General features: G+C 48.9%; 1 protein-coding gene across 3 annotated transcripts in view; it reads left to right on the forward strand.

Moving 5' to 3' along the window:
• Positions 1–19,456, forward strand: part of DGCR8 (DGCR8 microprocessor complex subunit) — a 32,854-nt gene that overhangs the window by 7,133 nt on the left and 6,265 nt on the right. For 2 of the 3 annotated variants that reach the window (XM_002806547.7, XM_078342109.1), the window contains exons 4-9: positions 2,755–2,897; positions 3,062–3,344; positions 4,672–4,869; positions 5,106–5,207; positions 6,340–6,438; positions 7,941–8,023. In XM_002806547.7, coding sequence (XP_002806593.3) covers positions 2,755–2,897; positions 3,062–3,344; positions 4,672–4,869; positions 5,106–5,207; positions 6,340–6,438; positions 7,941–8,023 — 908 coding nt within the window. The remainder of the gene's footprint in view (positions 1–2,754; positions 2,898–3,061; positions 3,345–4,671; positions 4,870–5,105; positions 5,208–6,339; positions 6,439–7,940; positions 8,024–19,456) is intronic. The other variant, XM_078342111.1, reaches the window with a different exon arrangement.

A 19,456-nucleotide genomic window follows, 5' to 3' on the forward strand; every position in this document is an offset into this window, starting at 1 on the left:
GTCTGAGGAGGTAAACGCAGGATGCATGACCCAGCTGCAGATCCTCGTGTGTGCTGTGGAAACCACAGAGCAGCAGGTGCTGTGTAGAGGAATGGGAGGGACTTCTGAGGTGGTCAGGAGGGAACGTTGGTGTATGCCAGGAGCCAGCGTGACCATCAGCTGGAGGGTGTGGAGGCCAAGGCCAGAGGTGGTTGCACAGTGAGATGGCAGGTGATAGTTGTGGTCCAGGTTCTGGTTCTGGACCAAGTGTCACAGGAAGCCACCAGAAGCAAGTGGTGGTACCTGATTTTTGTTTAACAACGTGGCTCGTGAGCCACAGCATGGTGCATGCATTTCAGGTAGATAGGGTAGAAGTGCCCTGGTAGATGTGGCACTTCCTCAGCTTAGTTGAGGGCAGCGGGGAGAGCACTTGGGAGATGCCCAGAGTTGCATTGTGAGGCTCTGTCCCAGATGTGCAGGTGCTGGGGTAGTCGGAGTTGGTGGCTTGAAGGCATCTGTGAGGGTCCTGGTGGAGATGTGGGGCTCGTTAGAGGGACTGAAGAGTCACACGGGGACTCAGGCTCAAAGGTGGGACCCCAGGCTGAGGGCTAGGGTGCAGAAGGTGGCAGGGTGTGACTGGGAGCAAAGTGAGGGGAGGGTATCACATGACCATCTTCCTTGGGCTGTTGAGGGGACAAGTCAGCCAGGTGCCACATGTTGCTGCCTATGTCGTATTGGTAGCAATTAAGCAGGAGGGTTGTAGGCAGGGTAAACCTGGGGCTGTACCTTCTGGGGCTGGAGGTGGGAGTCTTGACCTCAGGCCCTCTAGGAGGCTGGTTTGGTGCCCTCCTGCAGTTTCAGCAGGCTCATTCAGAAGGTAAACCCACGTTCATCCTGTACAACTCACAGGTCAGCAGCCATTCTGGCCTGGATGCCTCAACGCTTACACATGGACAGCTGCATGTGACCCCCCCTCTCAGGTGACTGGGTCAACTTTGTGACAATTCACTGTCACAGAGGAGCAGCCCGTGTCCCGTCTCTTGCTTGGCTCCATATTCCATTTGCTTCTTCTCCTGACTTAGCCCAAAATTGGTGGGAGGCAGCTCCATCTTGGCCTGATTCCAAGTGGGGAGAGTGTCCCCCAGTGTGCATGTGCCCCTGACCTTTAACCCTTCCTCCCTGGATCATCACCTGATGGTGGCCTGGGTGGGGTTGTCAGGTCCAGGGTCCGAGCTACTTGGTGGGGACCTGGCCCTGAGAGTCACTGGCACTTTATCCCCTTATGTGTATTTTTAAAGATTTCATTTGCTTTCTTTTGTTTCAAAAATTGTTTTTTGAGGTGGGGTTTTACTCTGTTATCCAGGTTGGAGTGCAGAGGCATGAGCTCATTGCAGCCTCAGCCTCCCAGGCTCAAGTGATCCTCCCACCATAGCCTCCTGAGTAGCTGGAACTATAGGTGCCACTATGCCTGGATAATTTAAACAATATTTTTGTAGAGTCAGGCAGGGTCTTGTGTTGCCTAGGCTGGTCATTCTAAATTTTTAATTTGTTTCTAATACCTGTGAGAAAATTAAGTTTTAGTTACATCTTTGCCTTACACTCTTCCCAGCAGTCAGGCCTGGTGGCAGGTGTCAAGTTGATAAGTTATAAACCTCTTCCTGTTAACTACCTTTTTTTTGAGATGGAGATTCGCTCTTGTTACCCAGACTGAGTGCAGTGGCGTGATCTCAGCTCACCGTGACCTCCGCCTCCTGGGTTCAGGCAATTCTCCTGCCTCAGCCTCCCAAGTAGCTGGGATTACAGGCACACGCCACCATGCCCAGCTAATTTTTGTATTTTTCGTAGAGATGGGGTTTCACCTTGTTGACCAGGATGCTCTCGATCTCTTGACCTCATGATCCACCTGCCTCGACCTCCCAAAGTGCTGGGATTATAGGCATGAGCCACCGCTCCCAGCCTTGGGAGTAGTGTATTACAACCGACTTAGAGGCCGGGCACCGTGGCCCACGCCTATAATCCCAGCACTTTGGGAGGCCGAGGCGGGTGGATCACGAGGTCAAGAGATCGAGAGCACCCTGGTCAACAAGGTGAAACCCCGTCTCTACTAAAAATACAAAAAAAATTAGCTGGGCATGGTGGCGTATACCTGTAGTCCCAGCTACTTGGGAGGCTGAGGCAGGAGAATTGCTTGAACCCAGGAGGCGGAGGTTGCAGTGAGCTGAGATCGTGCCATTGTACTCCAGCCTGGGTAACAAGAGCGAAACTCCGTCTCAAAAAAAAAAAAACCGACTTAGAAACTGAATAATTTGCGGCGGTGTTTTGTATGCTGCTGAAAGTGCGCTTCAGTTACGATAAAGGCTTGTCACCTGGTCACTGGGAGCAGTGGCTGACAGCCATGCAGTTTATTAGTAAAGCTCACCCAGCCCCAGGATGCCTCTGGCCACAACCAGGCAGACAGGAGAGAAGTCTCCAGTGTCCACAGTGCTTCCCAGATGTGGAGGCAGGAGCTGAGGTTGGGACTTGTATCTTGCACAGACTTGTTTTGTGCTCCTTCCTGTACTGGTTTGACGTGTAAATTCCCACCTCATGCCACATGCTGTCTGTCCTAGGCCTGGAGACACGGCAGTGAGCAAGGCAGACAGGCACTTTGATTCTCTGTGAAGACCCAGATAAACATATACACAGGACCCAACAATTTCTTGTGCAGGAGCTGCTGTGGCAATAATTCCAAGTGTTTTTAAAGTGATTATAGGATGTTCTCGTCTTCCTGTGCAGGTCGTGGTCGCCCACCTACAGAGCCGCTGCCAGACGGGTGGATCATGACATTCCATAACTCTGGAGTCCCGGTGTACCTACACAGAGAGTCTCGGGTGGTCACCTGGTCCAGGCCATACTTCTTGGGAACGGGAAGCATACGGGTAGGGGAGGCATCAGTTGTGACTTTAGGCTTGTAAGTTCTCAGACCAAAACGTGCACATCCACACACACGGCACTGCAGCCAAGCAGAGGCCAGTGAGAGGCATCAGAGTTTTAGACTCTCGGGTTGTCCTTGTAATCCATGTTGCAATTTCACTATCCACAGAAACACGACCCTCCTCTGAGTAGCATCCCTTGTCTGCATTATAAGAAAATGAAGGACAATGAGGAACGAGAGCAAAGCAGTGACCTCACCCCCAGTGGGGACGTGTCCCCTGTCAAGCCCCTGAGCCGATCTGCAGAGCTGGAGTTCCCCCTGGATGAGCCTGATTCTATGGGTGCTGACCCGGGGCCTCCAGATGAGAAAGATTCACTAGGGGCTGAGGCAGCCCCTGGGGCCCTGGGGCAGGTGAAGGCCAAAGTCGAGGTGTGCAAAGACGAATCTGTTGGTGAGTTTTGTTACGGAGTCCTCTTCTTGCCTTCTGGGACCCATAAGCCTTATTTTTCTAATGAAGGCCATCATTGTTGCCAGTTCCTAGTCATACTTGTGAGCAAGGGGCTGCACACCTCCACTCTTTATGTGGTTGAAGGCCTGTCTTCCTGCCCTTACATGAACCTGCCTGGGTATAGCACGCCAGGCTCCTGTGCCTGGGCTCTGTGGGGCCCACATGGCTGAGGCTGCTAGGGAGATGGCTGCTGGCACTGTCAGTGGGCCTTGTTCTTACTGGTTGCTTATATGATCTTTCCCGAAGTCTTGCTTTTTCAGTAGGATGTGCTCATGTGGCATTGTTTTGATTTATCTTGATGAGCTTAGTGAGCCTCTTTAGTCCGCGACTCAGTGTTGGGAAACTGTAACCATTCTATGGACCGTTCCCTCTTCAGTCCTGCAGTTGCTTGCTGAATGTGTGTGGTGTTTTGCATTCTCTCTCTCATGTCTTTTAGCCTAGTCCCACCATCCAAGTCTAAGTTCTCTCTTCAGTGGTGGCAGGTCTCTGAGCCTGCCTGCTGGATTATTTTCAAAGAGCACTTTCCATTTTCTGGGTTTCTGGTTGTCTGCATCTCACTACCCAGCCTGTCTTCACAACTCTGTGGAATGTGGGGTGCCCTAGAAGAGCTATGTGGTGGGGGCTGTTGCTGAGGATGGGGAAGTGGCCTGGGAAGAAATGTGACAAATGTGAGGCCCTGTGCAGGGAGCTGCTTGGGTTGTGTTGCTGAGTATAGAGGTGGCCAGGACGGCTGGAGGGAAAAAAGTGAGGTTGTCAGCGAGGTAGCGGGCACTTGGCATTCCGGTACCTGTTTTGATACACGGAGGAAGTCCTGAAGGCCATCTGACTTTTTAAAATTTATTTTAATTTTTAATTATTTTTTTTTTTTTAAAGATGGGGTTTCTCCATGTTGGTAAGGCTGGTCTCGAACTCCTGACCTCAGGTGATCCACCCACCTTGGCCCCCCAAAGTGCTGGGATTACAGGCGTGAGCCACCACACCCGGCCAGCCATCTGACTTTTCTAAGCTTTCTTTTTTACTTTTCATTTTTATATTCTTGTTCTTGCCCCAAATAAAGTAAAAGAACATCTCAGAAATTCATCTAGAAGGGACCTGCCAGAATCATCTAAGCTGGTGTAGGGAGGCCTTCGTTCTTTGCTTCCCTCCCCTTTGAAAGGGACAAGGAAGGGAAATAGTGTTGTGTGGCCTGGGGCCCCAGGCACTGGGCTTTGAGAGCCTGACTTCTATGTTGGACGTTAAGTAATTTGGTTCTCTGGTAAATCTGGGACAGATCTTGAGGAATTTCGAAGCTACCTGGAGAAGCGTTTTGACTTTGAGCAAGTTACTGTGAAAAAATTCAGGACTTGGGCTGAGCGGCGGCAATTTAATCGAGAAATGAAGCGGAAGCAGGCAGAGTCCGAGAGGCCCATCTTGCCAGCCAATCAGAAGCTCATTACTTTATCAGTGCAAGATGCACCCACCAAGAAAGGTATAAGCCTCTGTATTTTAACATCAGCAGATTGGTTATGCTGTTATTTCTAATGTGATGTGTTGAGGGCATGTTTTATGAGTTGCATTTCATTCGGAGCTTATGTTTATCCCATGAATACAGGGCTCTGCCACATTCACGGTGGTAAGCCCCTAATTATTGACATGGTAACAGGAAGCTGTGTGCTGGCTTGTGGCACTTCTTCACACTTGCTGAGATGGTCCTTTTTGTCACAGAGTTTGTAATTAACCCCAACGGAAAATCTGAGGTCTGCATCCTGCACGAGTACATGCAGCGTGTCCTCAAGGTCCGCCCTGTCTATAATTTCTTTGAATGTGGTAAGTTTGACCTTCTCCATTTCAGTCCTAAAGAATCACAAGGCATCACTTCAGTCAGGACTAGGGAGGCAGGTGCTGACCGCGAACCCTACTCTCCTGGGTTGGGAGGGAAGGGAAGGGTAAAGAGCAGTGCGCTGCAGATGGGTGGCTTATCTCCTTCAGCGTTGTCCCACCTGTGTGGGTGGCTCTACTTTCCCCTTCCAGTCTGTCCCCTCTCCCCACCTTCCGCATCCTGCCACATCTGCCTTGCTTGAGGCTTGGAAATGGACAGGCTTATTGTGAGCAAGGCCTCCCCGCCGTGCACTGTGTCCTTTCCCTGATTGCCTGGTGCCCACAGGTGTCTGAAGGGTTGTTGGACATGCATTTCCCACCAGCTCTGTCTTCCTTGGGCACCCTTACCACACCTTTGTGAAGACCAGTCTTCTTCCCCTTGGAAGCTGGATCCTGGGGATCACTCATTCTTTGGGTGGTGTTTTTTTTGGCAGGCCACATCTTGTGCTTTCCCACTCCGACAGTCTGGTGTCCATCTTTTTTTTTTTTTTTGAGATGGAGTTTCGCCTTATTGCCAGGCTGGAGAGCAGTGGCGCAATCTTGGCTCACTGCAACCTCTGCCTCCCGGGTTCAAGTGATTTCTCTTGCCTCAGCCTCCCGAGTAGCTGGGACTACAGGTGCGCGCCACCATGCCCAGCTAATTTTTGTATTTTTAATAGAGACAGGGTTTCACCATGTTGTCCATGATGGTCTCGATCTCTTGACCTTGTGATCTGCCTGCCTCAAGCTCCCAAAGTGCTTGTATTATAGGCGTGAGCCACCACGCCCAACCCCTGTGTCCATGTTTCATAGACTTCAGTTACTGTCCCGGGCGGCTCTGCCCCTAGCCTCCTGCTGCCCTTCTGGCTGACCATCTCCCAGGTGCTCATTTCCCTCCACTTTCCCAGCTGTGCCCTTTGCTGCTGCCTGTCTGCTACCCTTCTCCAGTCCCAGGGAGCCCCAGGTCTCTACAGTCAAGCATAGGCTCACTCTCTGCAGGGACAGTCCCTGACTGTACCTTGTCTGTTGGCGTGGGCAGATCATGCACACACTTTTAATGTCTTGACTAATATGTTTTAAAACAAGTAATTTTAATTTTAAGAGAACCCAAGTGAGCCTTTTGGTGCTTCGGTGACCATTGATGGTGTGACTTACGGATCTGGAACTGCAAGCAGCAAAAAACTTGCGAAGAATAAAGCTGGTAATGTGCTTGCTTGAGTGTCAAAGACACACGCTACCTGCTGTGTCTGCCTTGCTGCTTGGTTAGGAAGGGGCTGAGCAGTGGTGGCAGGTGGGGGGTGTGCTGGGGCATGTTTATTTTATCTGTGTAATCATCTGCTTTGATTTTTATACTTACATGCTCATTGGAAAAGACTCAAATAGAGTAAAATGTGAAACTTAGAAGTAGAAGGTCTCTCTAGTGAGTGACAGCTGGGCCAGCCCTGCACATATTCAAGGGTGTGCCTAGAGCTAACTGGGCTGTGCTGGGCACACGCTGTTTTGCGAGTTTGTTTTTAAGCTGAGCAGCATGTGAGCATGCCAGAAGAGAGGAGAAGCCGGCCAGCGTGCTCTTGGCATCCTCCCCCAGTGTCACTGGCACTTACCAGCACTATTTCCTGAGTCCTCCCACTCCATGTTTAGGCCTAGCCACGCAGAACACCTGGAACAGCACAGTTCTGGGAAGGTTTTGGACCATGTCCTTGCCATTTGTGTTCATGCCCAGCATTCGTGGTAGTTGGCGTTCTTTCACAAGCCATTTGCCCCAGTGTCAGTGTTAGTTGGCCTCTTGCAGGGTGGTTTTGGGTGTACCCCAGGCCCTTGCACCCACAGGTCAATTCTTGAGGTATCTGCCATTGCCATGCGTTTTCCAGAAGGCCTGCTGCCCATCTTACAGAGATTCTGCCTAGGAGACTTTTGCAGCTCAACAAAGTGGGTGCTGTGGAGATTTTGATGATAACTTGCAGTGGAGCCTTGTGTAGGGGTGGAGATGCCTTGGGTGCGGCTGTGTGCTCTTCCCTTTGCGATGGGGTCACCCACTTCCCTCCCCATGTGCTGGAACTTCCCCTGCCCAGACTCTTCCTGCTCGGATTCTGGCTGCCCTATAGACATCTTGGCTTCGTGTGTTGCCAGCACTCACAGCTCTGTGGGGTCTACAGAGCCATCAGCCGTTGGCCGTGACACCGCCAACCCCCAGTGATCATGCCCGTGCTCTGCTGGCAGAGCTCCGGCAGCTCCCTCTAGTGTCTGTCAGAACTGGCTGTATTTCTCCACCCATGGCAGCCACTGCTGCTGCCACCTGGTCTAGGTGACTGCAGCAGCCTGTTCTCAGGCCTCCCTGCGTGGTCCAGGGCCTGCGAAGCCGTTTTCTTACGTACCACCAAAGTGGTTCCCTAACACACAGCTCCGAGCTCCTCTCTGCCTGCTCCGAGGACCTCAGGGTGAGAGCGCACACCCAGTATGGCCTGTGAGGCTTTCCTGTAGTCTGCTCCATGTCTCTTTTCCTTAGGATGGGCTTTTCCTTCTGTCTTCTCCTCACCCTGTCTCCGAAGGGCTGCCACTCCTCAGCGCCCTCACTCAGCCCCTGAGCTGTGGGGCTGGGTGTCAGCAGTGCACAGTTCACTCTGCAGGATGGTGGGACATCTGCCTGAGCCCTGAGAAGAGGGCAGTGCCCAAGCCTCATCCTCGGGCTCTTTTTTTTCACAGCCCGAGCTACACTGGAAATCCTCATCCCTGACTTTGTTAAACAGACCTCTGAGGAGAAGCCCAAAGACAGTGAAGAACTCGAGGTGAGTGTTGTGGTCTTGCCTTGCTGAAAGCTGTGGATGCAGTGAGGCTCCTTGCCCTGTTAGTATGAGCTGAGGCTGTCTATGGGCTTTGCCTGTGCCTTTCATGCCCTGCAGGTTAGTCATCCAGCCTCCAGGTTCTTCTGTTTGTATTTCATAAAGGAGGAAACTTGCTGTCTTTGTATGGACAGGGGAAAAAAAATATCCTTTTTGTTAGAGATTTTTGTCCTGTTTTGCAGCATTGAGTGTGTACCATAAATGTTGGGTACACGTAGGTTTGTGTTGAGGCAGAGTCTTGCTCTGTCACCCAGGCTGGAGTGTGATCTTGGCCCACTGCAACCTCCACCTCCCAGGTTCAAATGATTCTCCCATGCCAGCTACTTGAGTAGCTGGAATTACAGGTGTATGCCACTACGTCTGGCAAATTGTATTTTTAGTAGAGATGGAGTTTCACCACGATGGCCAGGCTGGTCTTGAACTTCTGACCTCAGGTGATCCACCTGCTTTGGCCTCCTAAGTGCTGGGATTACAGGCGTGAGCCACTGTGCCCAGCCCTAGATTGTTCTAGATATACTTGACCCTTGAGCAACGTGGAGGTTAGGGGCACCAGCCTCTCACGTGGTCGAAAATTCACACATCACTTTCAGTCCTCCCAAACCTCTGCTGCTGGTAGCCTACTCTTGACCAGAAGCCGTACCAATAACATAAACAATTAGTTAACACATATTTTGTATGTTATATGTACATGTTACTACAGTGATCCCCTACCTTTTTGGCATCAGGGACCAGTTTTATGGAAGATGGTTTTTCCACAGATGGTGTTGGAGGGGCAGGGAAATGGATGATTCAAGTGCATCACATTTATTGTGCACTTTATATTATTACTGCATTGTAATATGTAATGAAATAATTATACAGCTCATCATAATATAGAATTTGGGTTCTATATTAGGGAGCCCTGAGCTTGTTTTCTTGCACCTAGGTGGTTCTCTCTGACGATGATGGGAGACAGTGACAGATCATCAGGCATTACATTCCCATAAGGATTGCACAGCTTAGATCCCTTGACTACGCAGTTCACAACAGCGTTCACATGCCTATGAAAATCTAATGCCATTGCTGATCTGACAGGAGATGGAGCTCGGGGTAATGCAGGTTCAGGAGCGAATGTAAATACAGACGAAGCTTCGCTTGCTCGCCCGCCCCCCTGCCAGTCATGTCCTGCTATGCAGCCTAGTTCCTAACAGGCCATGGATTGGCACCAGTCCATGGCCTGGGGGTTGGGGACTGATATATACTGTATTCTTACATTAAGTTACAGAAAAGAATGTCATTTTTTTTCTTCCTTTTATCTTCCCATTGGTTAGAATCCAGAAAAAAAAGAATGTTATTAAGAAAATCATAAGGAAAATTTATTTACTATTTTTGAAATGGAAACATCATCATAAAGGTCTTTATTCTCCTCATCTTCATGTTGAATAGCTGAGGAGGAAGGGGAAGAGGAGTTGGCCTTGCTGCCTCAGGTGTGGCAGAGGCAGAAGAAAATCTTTGTGTAAGTGAACCCATGTAGTTCAAATCCATGTTGTTCAAGGGTCAGCCATATGAAGAACCATTTAAAACAAGTTGTAAACCTTTTTGGGTAAATTGGATATTTGTTGCAAGGGCTTCTGAAATTGTGAAGGATGCAGCTTTATTGAGATAGTTACCATAAATTTGACCTTTTAAGCTATAAAACTGAGTGGATTTTTGTATATTCAGAGTTGTATAATCATTATAACTACCTAATTTTAGAATACCTCGTCACCCCCAAAGAAGCTCCATACCCATTAGCATTCATTGTCAGATCTCTTCAACCCCCAAAAGCCACTAATCTGCTTTCTGTCTATATATCTGCTAACTCTGGAATTTCATTTCATATCAGTGGAATCATATAATATGTGGTCTTTTGTGACTGGCTTCCTTCACTTAGTGTGCTATATTAGCTGTGGGTTTTTATCAGAATAAGGAAATTTCCTTTTGTTCCTGGTTTGCTGAGAGTTTTTTAGGAATGGATGTTAGATTTTGTCAAATGTTTTTCTACTTCTATTCAGATGACCATGTATTTTTTTTTTTTTTTAGTAATATGGTATATTATATTGATTTTTTGAATGGTGAGCCAACCTTGCATTCCTGGGATAAATCCCACTTGGTCATGGCATGTATTGATTTCTTTAATATGTTGCTTGGGGCCAGGCGCGGTGGCCCACGCCTGTAATCCCAGCACTTTGGGAGGCCGAGGCAGGTGGATCACAAGGTCAAGAGATCAAGACCATCCTGGTCAACAAGGTGAAACCCCATCTCTACTAAAAATACAAAAATTAGCTAGGCATGGTGGCGCGTGCCTGTAATCCCAGCTACAGGCAGGAGAATTGCTTGAACCCAGAATGTGGAGGTTGCAGTGAGCTGAGATCATGCCATTGCACTCCAGTCTGGGTAACCAGAGTGAAACTCCGTCTCAAAAAAAAAAGAAAAAGATTTTTTTATTTGTAGTTATAAGTAATATTGATCTGTAGTTTTCCTGTGATATCTTTGTCCAGTATAACAACAGGTGCAGGTATCAGGATAAAACCGACCTCATAAAATGGTTTGGAACATGTTGCTTTTTCTTTCGTTGTGCGGAATAGTTTGTGAAGGATTGGTATTCTTTTTATTTTATTTTAAAGATGGGGTTTCACCATGTTGGTCAGGCTGGTCTTGAGCTCCTGACGTCAGGTGATCCGCCCGCCTTGGCCTCCAAAGTGCTTGGATTAGAGGCATGAGCCACCATGCCCAACCCTCTTTTTGGTTTTTTTTTTTGAGATGGAGTCTTGCTCTGTCGCCTAGGCTGGAGTGCAGCGGCTTGATCTCATTGCAACCTCCCCCTCCCAGGTTCACGCTGTTCCCTGCCTCAGCCTCCTGAGTAGCTGGGATTACAGATGCCTGCCACCACACCCAGCTAATTTTTGTATTTTTAGTAGAGACAGGATTTCACCATCTTGGCCAGGCTGGTCTTGAACTCCTGACCTCGTGATCCACCTGCCTATGCCTCCCAGAATGCTGGGATTACAGGTGTGAGCCACTGTGCCTGGCCAGGTATTCATTTTTTACTTTTTTTTTTTTAAAGAGACGGGGTTTCACCATGTTGGCCAAGTTGGTCTCGAATTCCTGGCCTCAAGTGATCCACCCGCCTCGACCTCCCAAAGTGCTGGGATTACAGGCGTGAGCCACCGCGCCTGGCCAATACAGTCTTGTTATAGGTCTATTGAGATTATCTATTTTTTCTTGAGCCAGTATTGATCATTTGTGTTTTTTTAAGAATTTTTTCCCATTTGATGTAGATTATCGAATTGATTGGCATATCTTTGTTTCTAGTATCCCCATATGATCATTTTTTATTTCTTTGTGGTTGTGATGGTCCCTTGCTGTCATTCCTGATTTCAGTAATTTGAGGCTTTCTTCTTTTTCTTGGTCAGTAAATTGTACACTTGATGATCTCTCGAGCCTCTGTTGTTTTTTTTCTCTGTTCTTTTTTTTTTTTTGAGATGGAGTTTCGCTCTTGTTACCCAGACTGGAGTGCAATGGCATGATCTCGGCTCACCTCAACCTCCGCCTCCTGGGTTCAGGCAATTCTCCTGCCTCAGCCTCCTGAGTAGCTGGGACTACAGGCACACGCCACCGTGCCCAGCTAATTTTTTGTATTTTTAGTAGAGATGGGGTTTCACCATATTAACCAGGATGGTCTTGATCTCTTGACCTCGTAATCCACCTGCCTCAGCCTCCCAAAATGCTGGGATTACAGGCTTGAGCCACTGCACCCGGCTCTATACTTCAGTTCTTTCGACATGGTTACTTAGTCCTTTGAGCATGTTTTCTGTAGGTGATGTAAAGTCTGTTTCTGGAAAACCAGTCCTCAGAGAGAGTGTATATTAAACTGCCTTTCCCTTCATGTATGGGCTGTCTCTACTTTCCTATTTCTTTTCTTTTCTTTTTTGAGAAGGAGTCTTGCTCTGTCACCCAGGCTGGAGTGCAGTGGCGCGAACTCAGTCTACGGAAACCTCTGCCTCCCACGTTCAAGCAATTCTTCTGCCTCAACCTCTCGAGTAGCTGGGATTTCAGGCGCACACCATCACACCTGGATAATTTCTATATTTTTAGTAGATATGGGGTTTTGCCATGTTGGCCAGGCTGGTCTCAAACTCCTGACCTCAGATGATCCACCCGCCTCGGCCTCCCAAAGTGCTGGGATTACAGGTGTGAGCCACCGTGCCTGGCCTCTACTTTCCTATTTTTTCTGCGTGTCCAGAATTTTTTATTGTGTGGAGAACTGGACATTTAAAATGTGGCAGTTCTGGAAATTAGATTACCTCATCTCCCTGAAATGTATAGTTTTTGTCATATGTCCTTGCTCTCTATTTGTGACTGCATCAGTCTGCTAGGGATGCTGTAACAAAGTATCATAGACTGGGTGGCTTACATGACAGAGATGTTTAGTTTCAAGTTCTGGAAGCCAGAAGTCCAAAACGAAGGTGTCAGAAGACTAAGGGAAGGCCTTTCTTGGTGGGTGGAGGCTGGCAGTCTTCATTCCTTTCTTCCTGTGTGCATGCTGGTCATGCTGGTCTCCACCTTCCCCATTTGATAAGCACACTTGTCACACTGGATTAGGGCCCACCCTAATGACCTCTTTGTAACTTGATGACCTCTGTAAAGTCCTTGTCTCCAAATACTGTTGCATTCTGAGGGACTTCAACATATAAATTTGGGGGTGAAAATTTACCTCATAATAGTGACTTTCCTAGATTGATTTTGTGAAATGTGTATTCTTTGTGATGACCACTGAATACACTGGCCCTTTAGCTAAGTGGTCTCCTGACGCTTGGACAGGGATTTTCTTAAATTCCCAGAGCCAGTAAGTCTCCCAGCCTCTGTTGAGAGCTGTGGGCCTCTGGTGGCTTCCAGCTGCCTTAGCCTTTCCCTCCCACCTGCACAGAGCCTCTAGGCCAGTCAGCTGGGAGGTTTCCTGGGCCTGCACCCAGCCATCCCCAGACATATGCTAGAGCTTGTCAGAGCCCCATGGACATCTCCAGCTTTTCCTTCCTGGGTTCTTGGCCAACCTCTTGTTTGCCCCACTAATGCCCCAGCCTCCAGCAGCTGCAGGGTGAAACAGTTGCCACTGATTGCTTTTGACAAATGCCCTGAGGAACTGAGCTGTTTTCAGTGAATGAGGTCAAATAAAGACAAGTCCTGCCATGAGGCTTTTCCAGAGGGTGGCCAGGGTAGACCCAGCAGCGACAGTTCTCTGGGCCTGGTGCCTTGAGGACCATTCTGCATTGAGTGGTACCACAGAGCTGGGGAGAAGGGCTGGGAATGGGGCGAGTTAAGATGCCAGCAGTATCTTGTCCTTAGCAAGACTTGCTTGTCTTTCTTGAGTCAGCACTCCTCAGATTGTTGAAAGCCTTTCTTTGGTTTCCAGGGTTCTGAAGGAATTGGCTCTGACCATTTTTGCTTAGTGTCCTTGTTGCTTTGACGGGACAGCAGATTTTGTAGGTCCTTATTTGGCCATTCCAGAACTACTTTAGAATGTGTTTTGTAAAGTTTTCTTATCTTTGTGAACTGGTGCTATTATAAAACATGGTTAAGTGTCCATGGTAGTACTAACTTGCTCTTAAGTTTCTCGAACTCCTGGTTTCAAGCAGTCTTCCTGCCTCAGCTTCCCAGAGTGATGGGATTACAGGTGTGAGCCACCATACCTGGCCTCTTGCTCTCAAGTTTCTGAATATTTTGTGTGCTTTATGTAACTGCTTCATCGTGGACAGGCTACAGATAGATTGCAGACCACAGTTGGATCAAGCATTGTCTCCAAGTACCAGCTGCTCCAGGAAGAGTCACATTTGACCCTTTTGTTGTTGTTGTTGTTGTTGAGATGGGTCTTGCTTTGTTGCCAGGCTGGAGTACAGTGGTGCGATCTCAGCTCACTTCAACCTTTGCCTCCCAGGATCAAGAGGTTCTCTTGCGTAGCTGGGACTACAGGCACGCGCCACCACGCTTGGCTACGTTTTGTATTTTCAGTAGAGATGGGCCTTCACCAAGGCCAGGATGGTCTTGATCTCTTAACCTTCTGACCTCGTGATTGGCGTAAGTGCTAGAATTACAGGTGTGAGCCACCGTGCCTGGCCACATTTGACCTTTATTTCTGAGTGATCCAACTGTGGGAAAGATGGCTTCCAAGGCCCTCTGGGGAAGCGCTTGCATAGACCCCAGCCCACCAAGACTGTTAGCATGGGTTATTGCAGATGATGGTGCTTGAGTTGTGTAGGTCTCATGCCACCTTCCTGTCTGAGTAAAGGCCCTGCCTGTCCTTGGTTATGCGTTGGTGGAAATGCCCGTGAGCCACTGTGGGTGCTAGTGCCAGAGAGGGCCCAGCTGGGATTCAGGTTCTCAGCCTCCATTCTAGGGCTCTTCCACGCTAGGGAAATGGAGAGTCTGTCTTGAAACTACTTTGCCAAGTAGCCTGAAGAGGTTTCCCCAGGTGAAGGACCTGGGGGTAGGGCATGTGGTGGCTTCCCCTGTAGACTCCCCTGCCTGGGCTTTTTCCACACCCCTCCTCCACTTCTCCCTTGCTGCAGTCTGTCTGGAGCTAGTGTCAGATCTCCCCAGGTAAGGAGCTCAGTTCCAAGGGACAGCCCCCACTTCCTATGCATCTATAAGTGGGGGCCCCTGCCACCCAGCACGGGACCCCTCCTTGGGCTTGGCAATTTACTAGGGCTCAGGAAACTCAGGAAAACATTTTACTTATGAAACTTATTTTAGGTTTCTTCCCTCTCATCACACATTTGATCTCTCTGGGGAGCCTACCCTGAGCCACCTCCTCAGCATAAGCGCTTTGGTGGCGTCATTTTGAATCACAAAAGACAAACCTAGGCTCAGGAGATCCTCAGCGTTTTAGGAGGTCTGTTGTGAGAACCTGAGAAAAGACTCAATGTTCTTATGACACCATGCCTTGGTTTAGGTGCCTTTTCCATGTGCCCCTCCTGAGAAGCTTTTGACCCTTATGATTTGTATATATGTAATCTGATGTCCCCATTTTAAAATCTGTCGGGGGAAAGTTGCTTTTCCCTCAGTTGTAGAGTGGGGGTTTAGACGGGGGCAGCTGCCTCCTGTTCCTGGGAACTTCCTATTTGCTGGTCCCCTCCCAGCGAGCAGGCTCTCAAGTTGTGTCCCTGCCCCTTGCCCCTCCCAGCTCCCTGTGCAGAGGTACCAACACCTGTCCTTGGACTGTCCCCTAGACAGCCTGGCCATGGGGTAGCATCCCCTCCTTGTGTGGACTCCAGAGGTGGGGCTGGCATACGTCCAGGAGGAGTGGGTTGATGGCTGTGAGGTGCTGTGGCCACAGAGTCCACCAAGGGCTCTGGGTCCCTGTGCCATTGCCGGGAAGGATAGGCTCAGTGGAAAGCGTGTGTGCTGCTTGACTAAAACGGGGGAAGGAGGAACAGAACTGGCATGATTTCCTTTTCACAAAATTTGTGGTGATCTCTCATTGGTATTTTGTTGCTAGCTGTGGGTTGGTGGTTCATGGCTATTAAATTTAGGTATGAATGACCAAGTGTTTTCATTTTTTTCCAACTTAATTTAAAATTTATATAAAGTTAAATTCACTTTTTGGTACAGTTTTATGAGTTTTGACAAATGCAGAGTCATGTAGCTAACACTACAATCGAGATGCAGAACATTTCTGTACACTCCCACATTCTCCATTGTTGGCCAAACTCCCTCACCTCTATCCTCTGGCGGGCACTGAACTGCCCCTGTAGTTTTGCCAGTACCGGAATGTCCTCCCATTGGAGTCACATGGCAGGTAGCCTTTGAACCTAGCCTCTGGCGTGGCGTGGTGTGACAGGTCTGTAGTGTGGTCGTTTGTACTCTTGAGTGCTGGCCATCAGGTGGCTGTGCCCCTCAGGGTGTCTCTCCATTCTCCCTTGAGAGACACTGGCAAGTTTCTGGGTTTTGGTGATGGGCAGTAAGGCTGCTCTAAGGCCTCCAGGTCCGTGTGTGATGGGCGGATTCATTTCCTTCAGGTAAACCCCTGGTATGGGGTTGCTGGGCCATGTGGCAGGTGCATGCTTACCTTGAATTGCCCTCACACCTTTCTCAGTCACTGGGTGACCATGGAAGTGTCTGTTTCGGGCTCTCTCTTTTGTTTTTTTTTTTTTGAGATGGGGTTTCACCATGTTGGTCAGACTGGTCTCGAACTCCTGACCTCAGGTAATCCACCTGCCTGGGCCTCCCGAAGTGCTGGGATTACAGGCATGAGCCACTATGCCTGGCCTTAGGGCTCTCCTCTGTCCCTTAAGCTGTGTGTCCTTTCACTGATGCCACACCTTCCTGATGACTTGAAGTCTTGGAATCAGAGAGTGGGAATTCTCCGACTTTGTTATTCTTTCTAAAAAAATCGTTTAGTCTATTCTGGCTCCTTTGCTATTCCATGTAGAGTTTAGAAACAGTTTGTCAGTTTCTATAAAAAATTCTGGGCCAGGCATGGTGTCTCATGCCTGTAATCCCAGCACTTTGGGAGGCTGAGGTGGGTGGATCAGCTGCAGTCAGGAGTTCGAGACCAGCCTGACCAACATGGTGAAACCCCCGTCTCTACTAAAACACAAAAATTAGCTGGGTGTGGTGATGGGCACCTGTAATCCCAGCTACTCGAGAGGTTGAGGCAGGAGAATTGCTTAAACCCAGGAGGTGGAGGTTGCAGTGAGCTGAGATCGTGCCATTGCACTCCAGCCTGGATAGCAAGAGGGAAACTCCATCTTAAAAAAAAAAAGAAAAGAAAAGGCTGGTGCGGTGGCTCATGCCTGTAATCCCAGCATTTTGGGAGGCCGAGGTGGGCAGATCACAAGGTCAGGAGTTTGAGACCAGCCTGGCCTACATGGTGAAACCCCGTCTCTAGTAAATATGTAAAACTTAGCTAGGTATGGTGGCGGGCACTTAAAATTCCAGCTACTTGGGAGGCTGAGGCAGGAGAATTGCTTGAACCTGGGAGGCAGAGGTTGCAGTGAGCCAAGATAGCACCACCGCAATCCAGCCTGGGCGACAGAGTAAGATTCTGTCTCAGGAAAAAAAAATTCTGCCTGCATTTTGACTGGAATTGTATTTAATCTGTAGATCAATTTGGGGAGAATGGATATCCTAACAATATTGAGTTTTCCAAATCGTAAACACAGTCCATCGTCCATTTATTCAGGTCTTCTTTGCTAGTTTTCTTGGGTGGTCGGCAGTTTTCAGCACACAGGCCCTGTGCATAGCCCACTAGACTTAGACTTAAATATTTTATGTGTGGCACTGTGGTGAATAGTACCTTAGTTTCGATGGATTGTTTATTGCTAGCATTAGAGCTAGAATTTGTTTTATTTGTATTCATATATTGTAGTAGTTTTTCTGTATATTTCTTATCCAGTTTTCTTTGTTAATATAGTTAATTATGCTGATTTTTTAAAAATGCCATCCTGGGATAAGTCCTCCTTGGGCATGGTATGTATTACTTTTCATGTGTTAATGGCTTTAATTTGCTAGTTCCCTACTGCGATTGTGTTCATGAGGGATACGAGTGTAGTTTTTGTACCGTTGTCGCTTGGTGTTCATGTCATGGTGTGGTTAGTGAAGTGGGAAGAAGACCTCCTGAGTTTTTCAGAAGGGTAAGAAGAGATACAGAATTGGTATCTTTTCTTCCTTAAAATTTGGGCCTGGAGTTTTCCTAGTGTGAAAGTTTTAAACTACTGTTATATGAACTACTAATTATAACTACAACTACTCTGAACTACTGTTGAGTTTCTTGAATGGGTGTAGGGCTGTTGAGACTACTGAGATAGTTTGTGTCATGCCAGGCATTGGTCCATTTCATCTACATGGTGGAGCGTAGCGGTGTCGGGCGTCTGTGGTGCTATCCTTTGGCGTCTGCCAGGCACTGATTGCTCAGGTTTCTCCTACGCTGTTTGTCAGAAGCAGCAGGGGTTTGCCTGCAGGTCCCTTCTGCCATTCGTCTGCTCTTATGAGCTGGAGCCTCCACCTTTCCCTGGTGGATTAACCCTTAGTAGCACGTGTGGCTCAAGGTAGTTTAGTGCAGGGCATCCTGGTGTAGGTCTTTTGCCAGAAACTTCTGAGCGTGTTCTCTAGCTGTGTGTGTGCCAGCCACGGCCTCAGCTTCTCCAGGGCCAGTCCCAAAGTCGTGGGGTATGTGGATACTTGCGGGCCGAGAGCACTGGACATTGCTAATTGGTCAGCTGCTTGGCCAGACCTTGAGGTTCCAGGGCCTATTTCTTGGTGAATGCCCTTCCCTGGCAAAAGACCCATGTTGATTTGTGCATTTGAGAGGACCAGCGTCTTCAAGGATTTGTCACTTGCTAGCCTCAGGGCTAGTGTCTTACTCTTTTTTTTTTTCTTTTTGAGACAGAGTCTCACTCTGTTGCCCAGGCTGAAGTGCAGTGGTGCGATCTTGGCTCGCTCTAGCCTCTGCCTTCCAGGTTCAAATGATTCTCCTGCCTCAGCCTCCTGAGTAGCCGGGACTATAGGCATACACCACTATACCTGGCTAATTTTTGTGTTTTTAGTAGAAATGGGGTTTCACCATGTTGGCCAGGCTGGTCTCGAAATCCTGAGCTCAGGTGATCCACCTGCCTCAGCCTTCCAAAGTGCTGCCATTATAGGTGTGAGCCCCCGTGCCTGCCCATGCCTTCCTCTTCCATGCACTTGAAGCAAGTTGGGCTTTTTGCTGCTTGCTGGAGCGGTGAGGGCAGAGGAGCTGCCCGCTGCCCTGTCTGTAGGGCCAGCATCCCTGCAGAGTGGACTTGGCACACTGGAGCCTGCACAGCAGGTGTGTGAATCATTTAATTCTAGGCTTCCTCGAAGCCCATGGGCCATGCAGGCTCCAGATCCCTAGGGCTGGTGGGGGAAGTTCTGTGTGGGTGTGGCTGATGCCTAATCTCCGGTACCTCAGAGTGTGGTCTTTTTTGGAAAGAGGATGGTTGCAGATAGCATTGGTTAGGTTACCATGAGATCACACTGAAGCAGCATGGTGGGGCCCTTCATCCATATGTCTGGTGTTTCTCTAAGAAGAGGGAAGAACGGCAGGGCTAGTGGGCAATATGAAAATCGGAGCAATGCTGCCATAGCCAAGGGATGCCAGGGCCGCCAGGAGCTGACAGAGGCTCCCTAGAGACTTCTGAAGGAATATGGCCCTCCTGAGGCCTCGATTTCAGACTTCAGGACGGCAAGAGAATAAACATCTTGTTCTAAGCCATTTAATTTGTGGTGTGTTGCCACAGCAGCTCCAACAGGGAGCTTGTCCATGCTCTGGAGTGGGCTGGACGGCATCTTTCACCCAGGAGGAGCTCTCAGCTTTAGCCAAAGGCCTTGTCAGGGAATGTG

This window comes from Callithrix jacchus, chromosome 1 (genome assembly GCF_049354715.1).
Source record: "Callithrix jacchus isolate 240 chromosome 1, calJac240_pri, whole genome shotgun sequence".
Classification (NCBI taxonomy): Eukaryota; Metazoa; Chordata; class Mammalia; order Primates; family Cebidae; genus Callithrix; species Callithrix jacchus.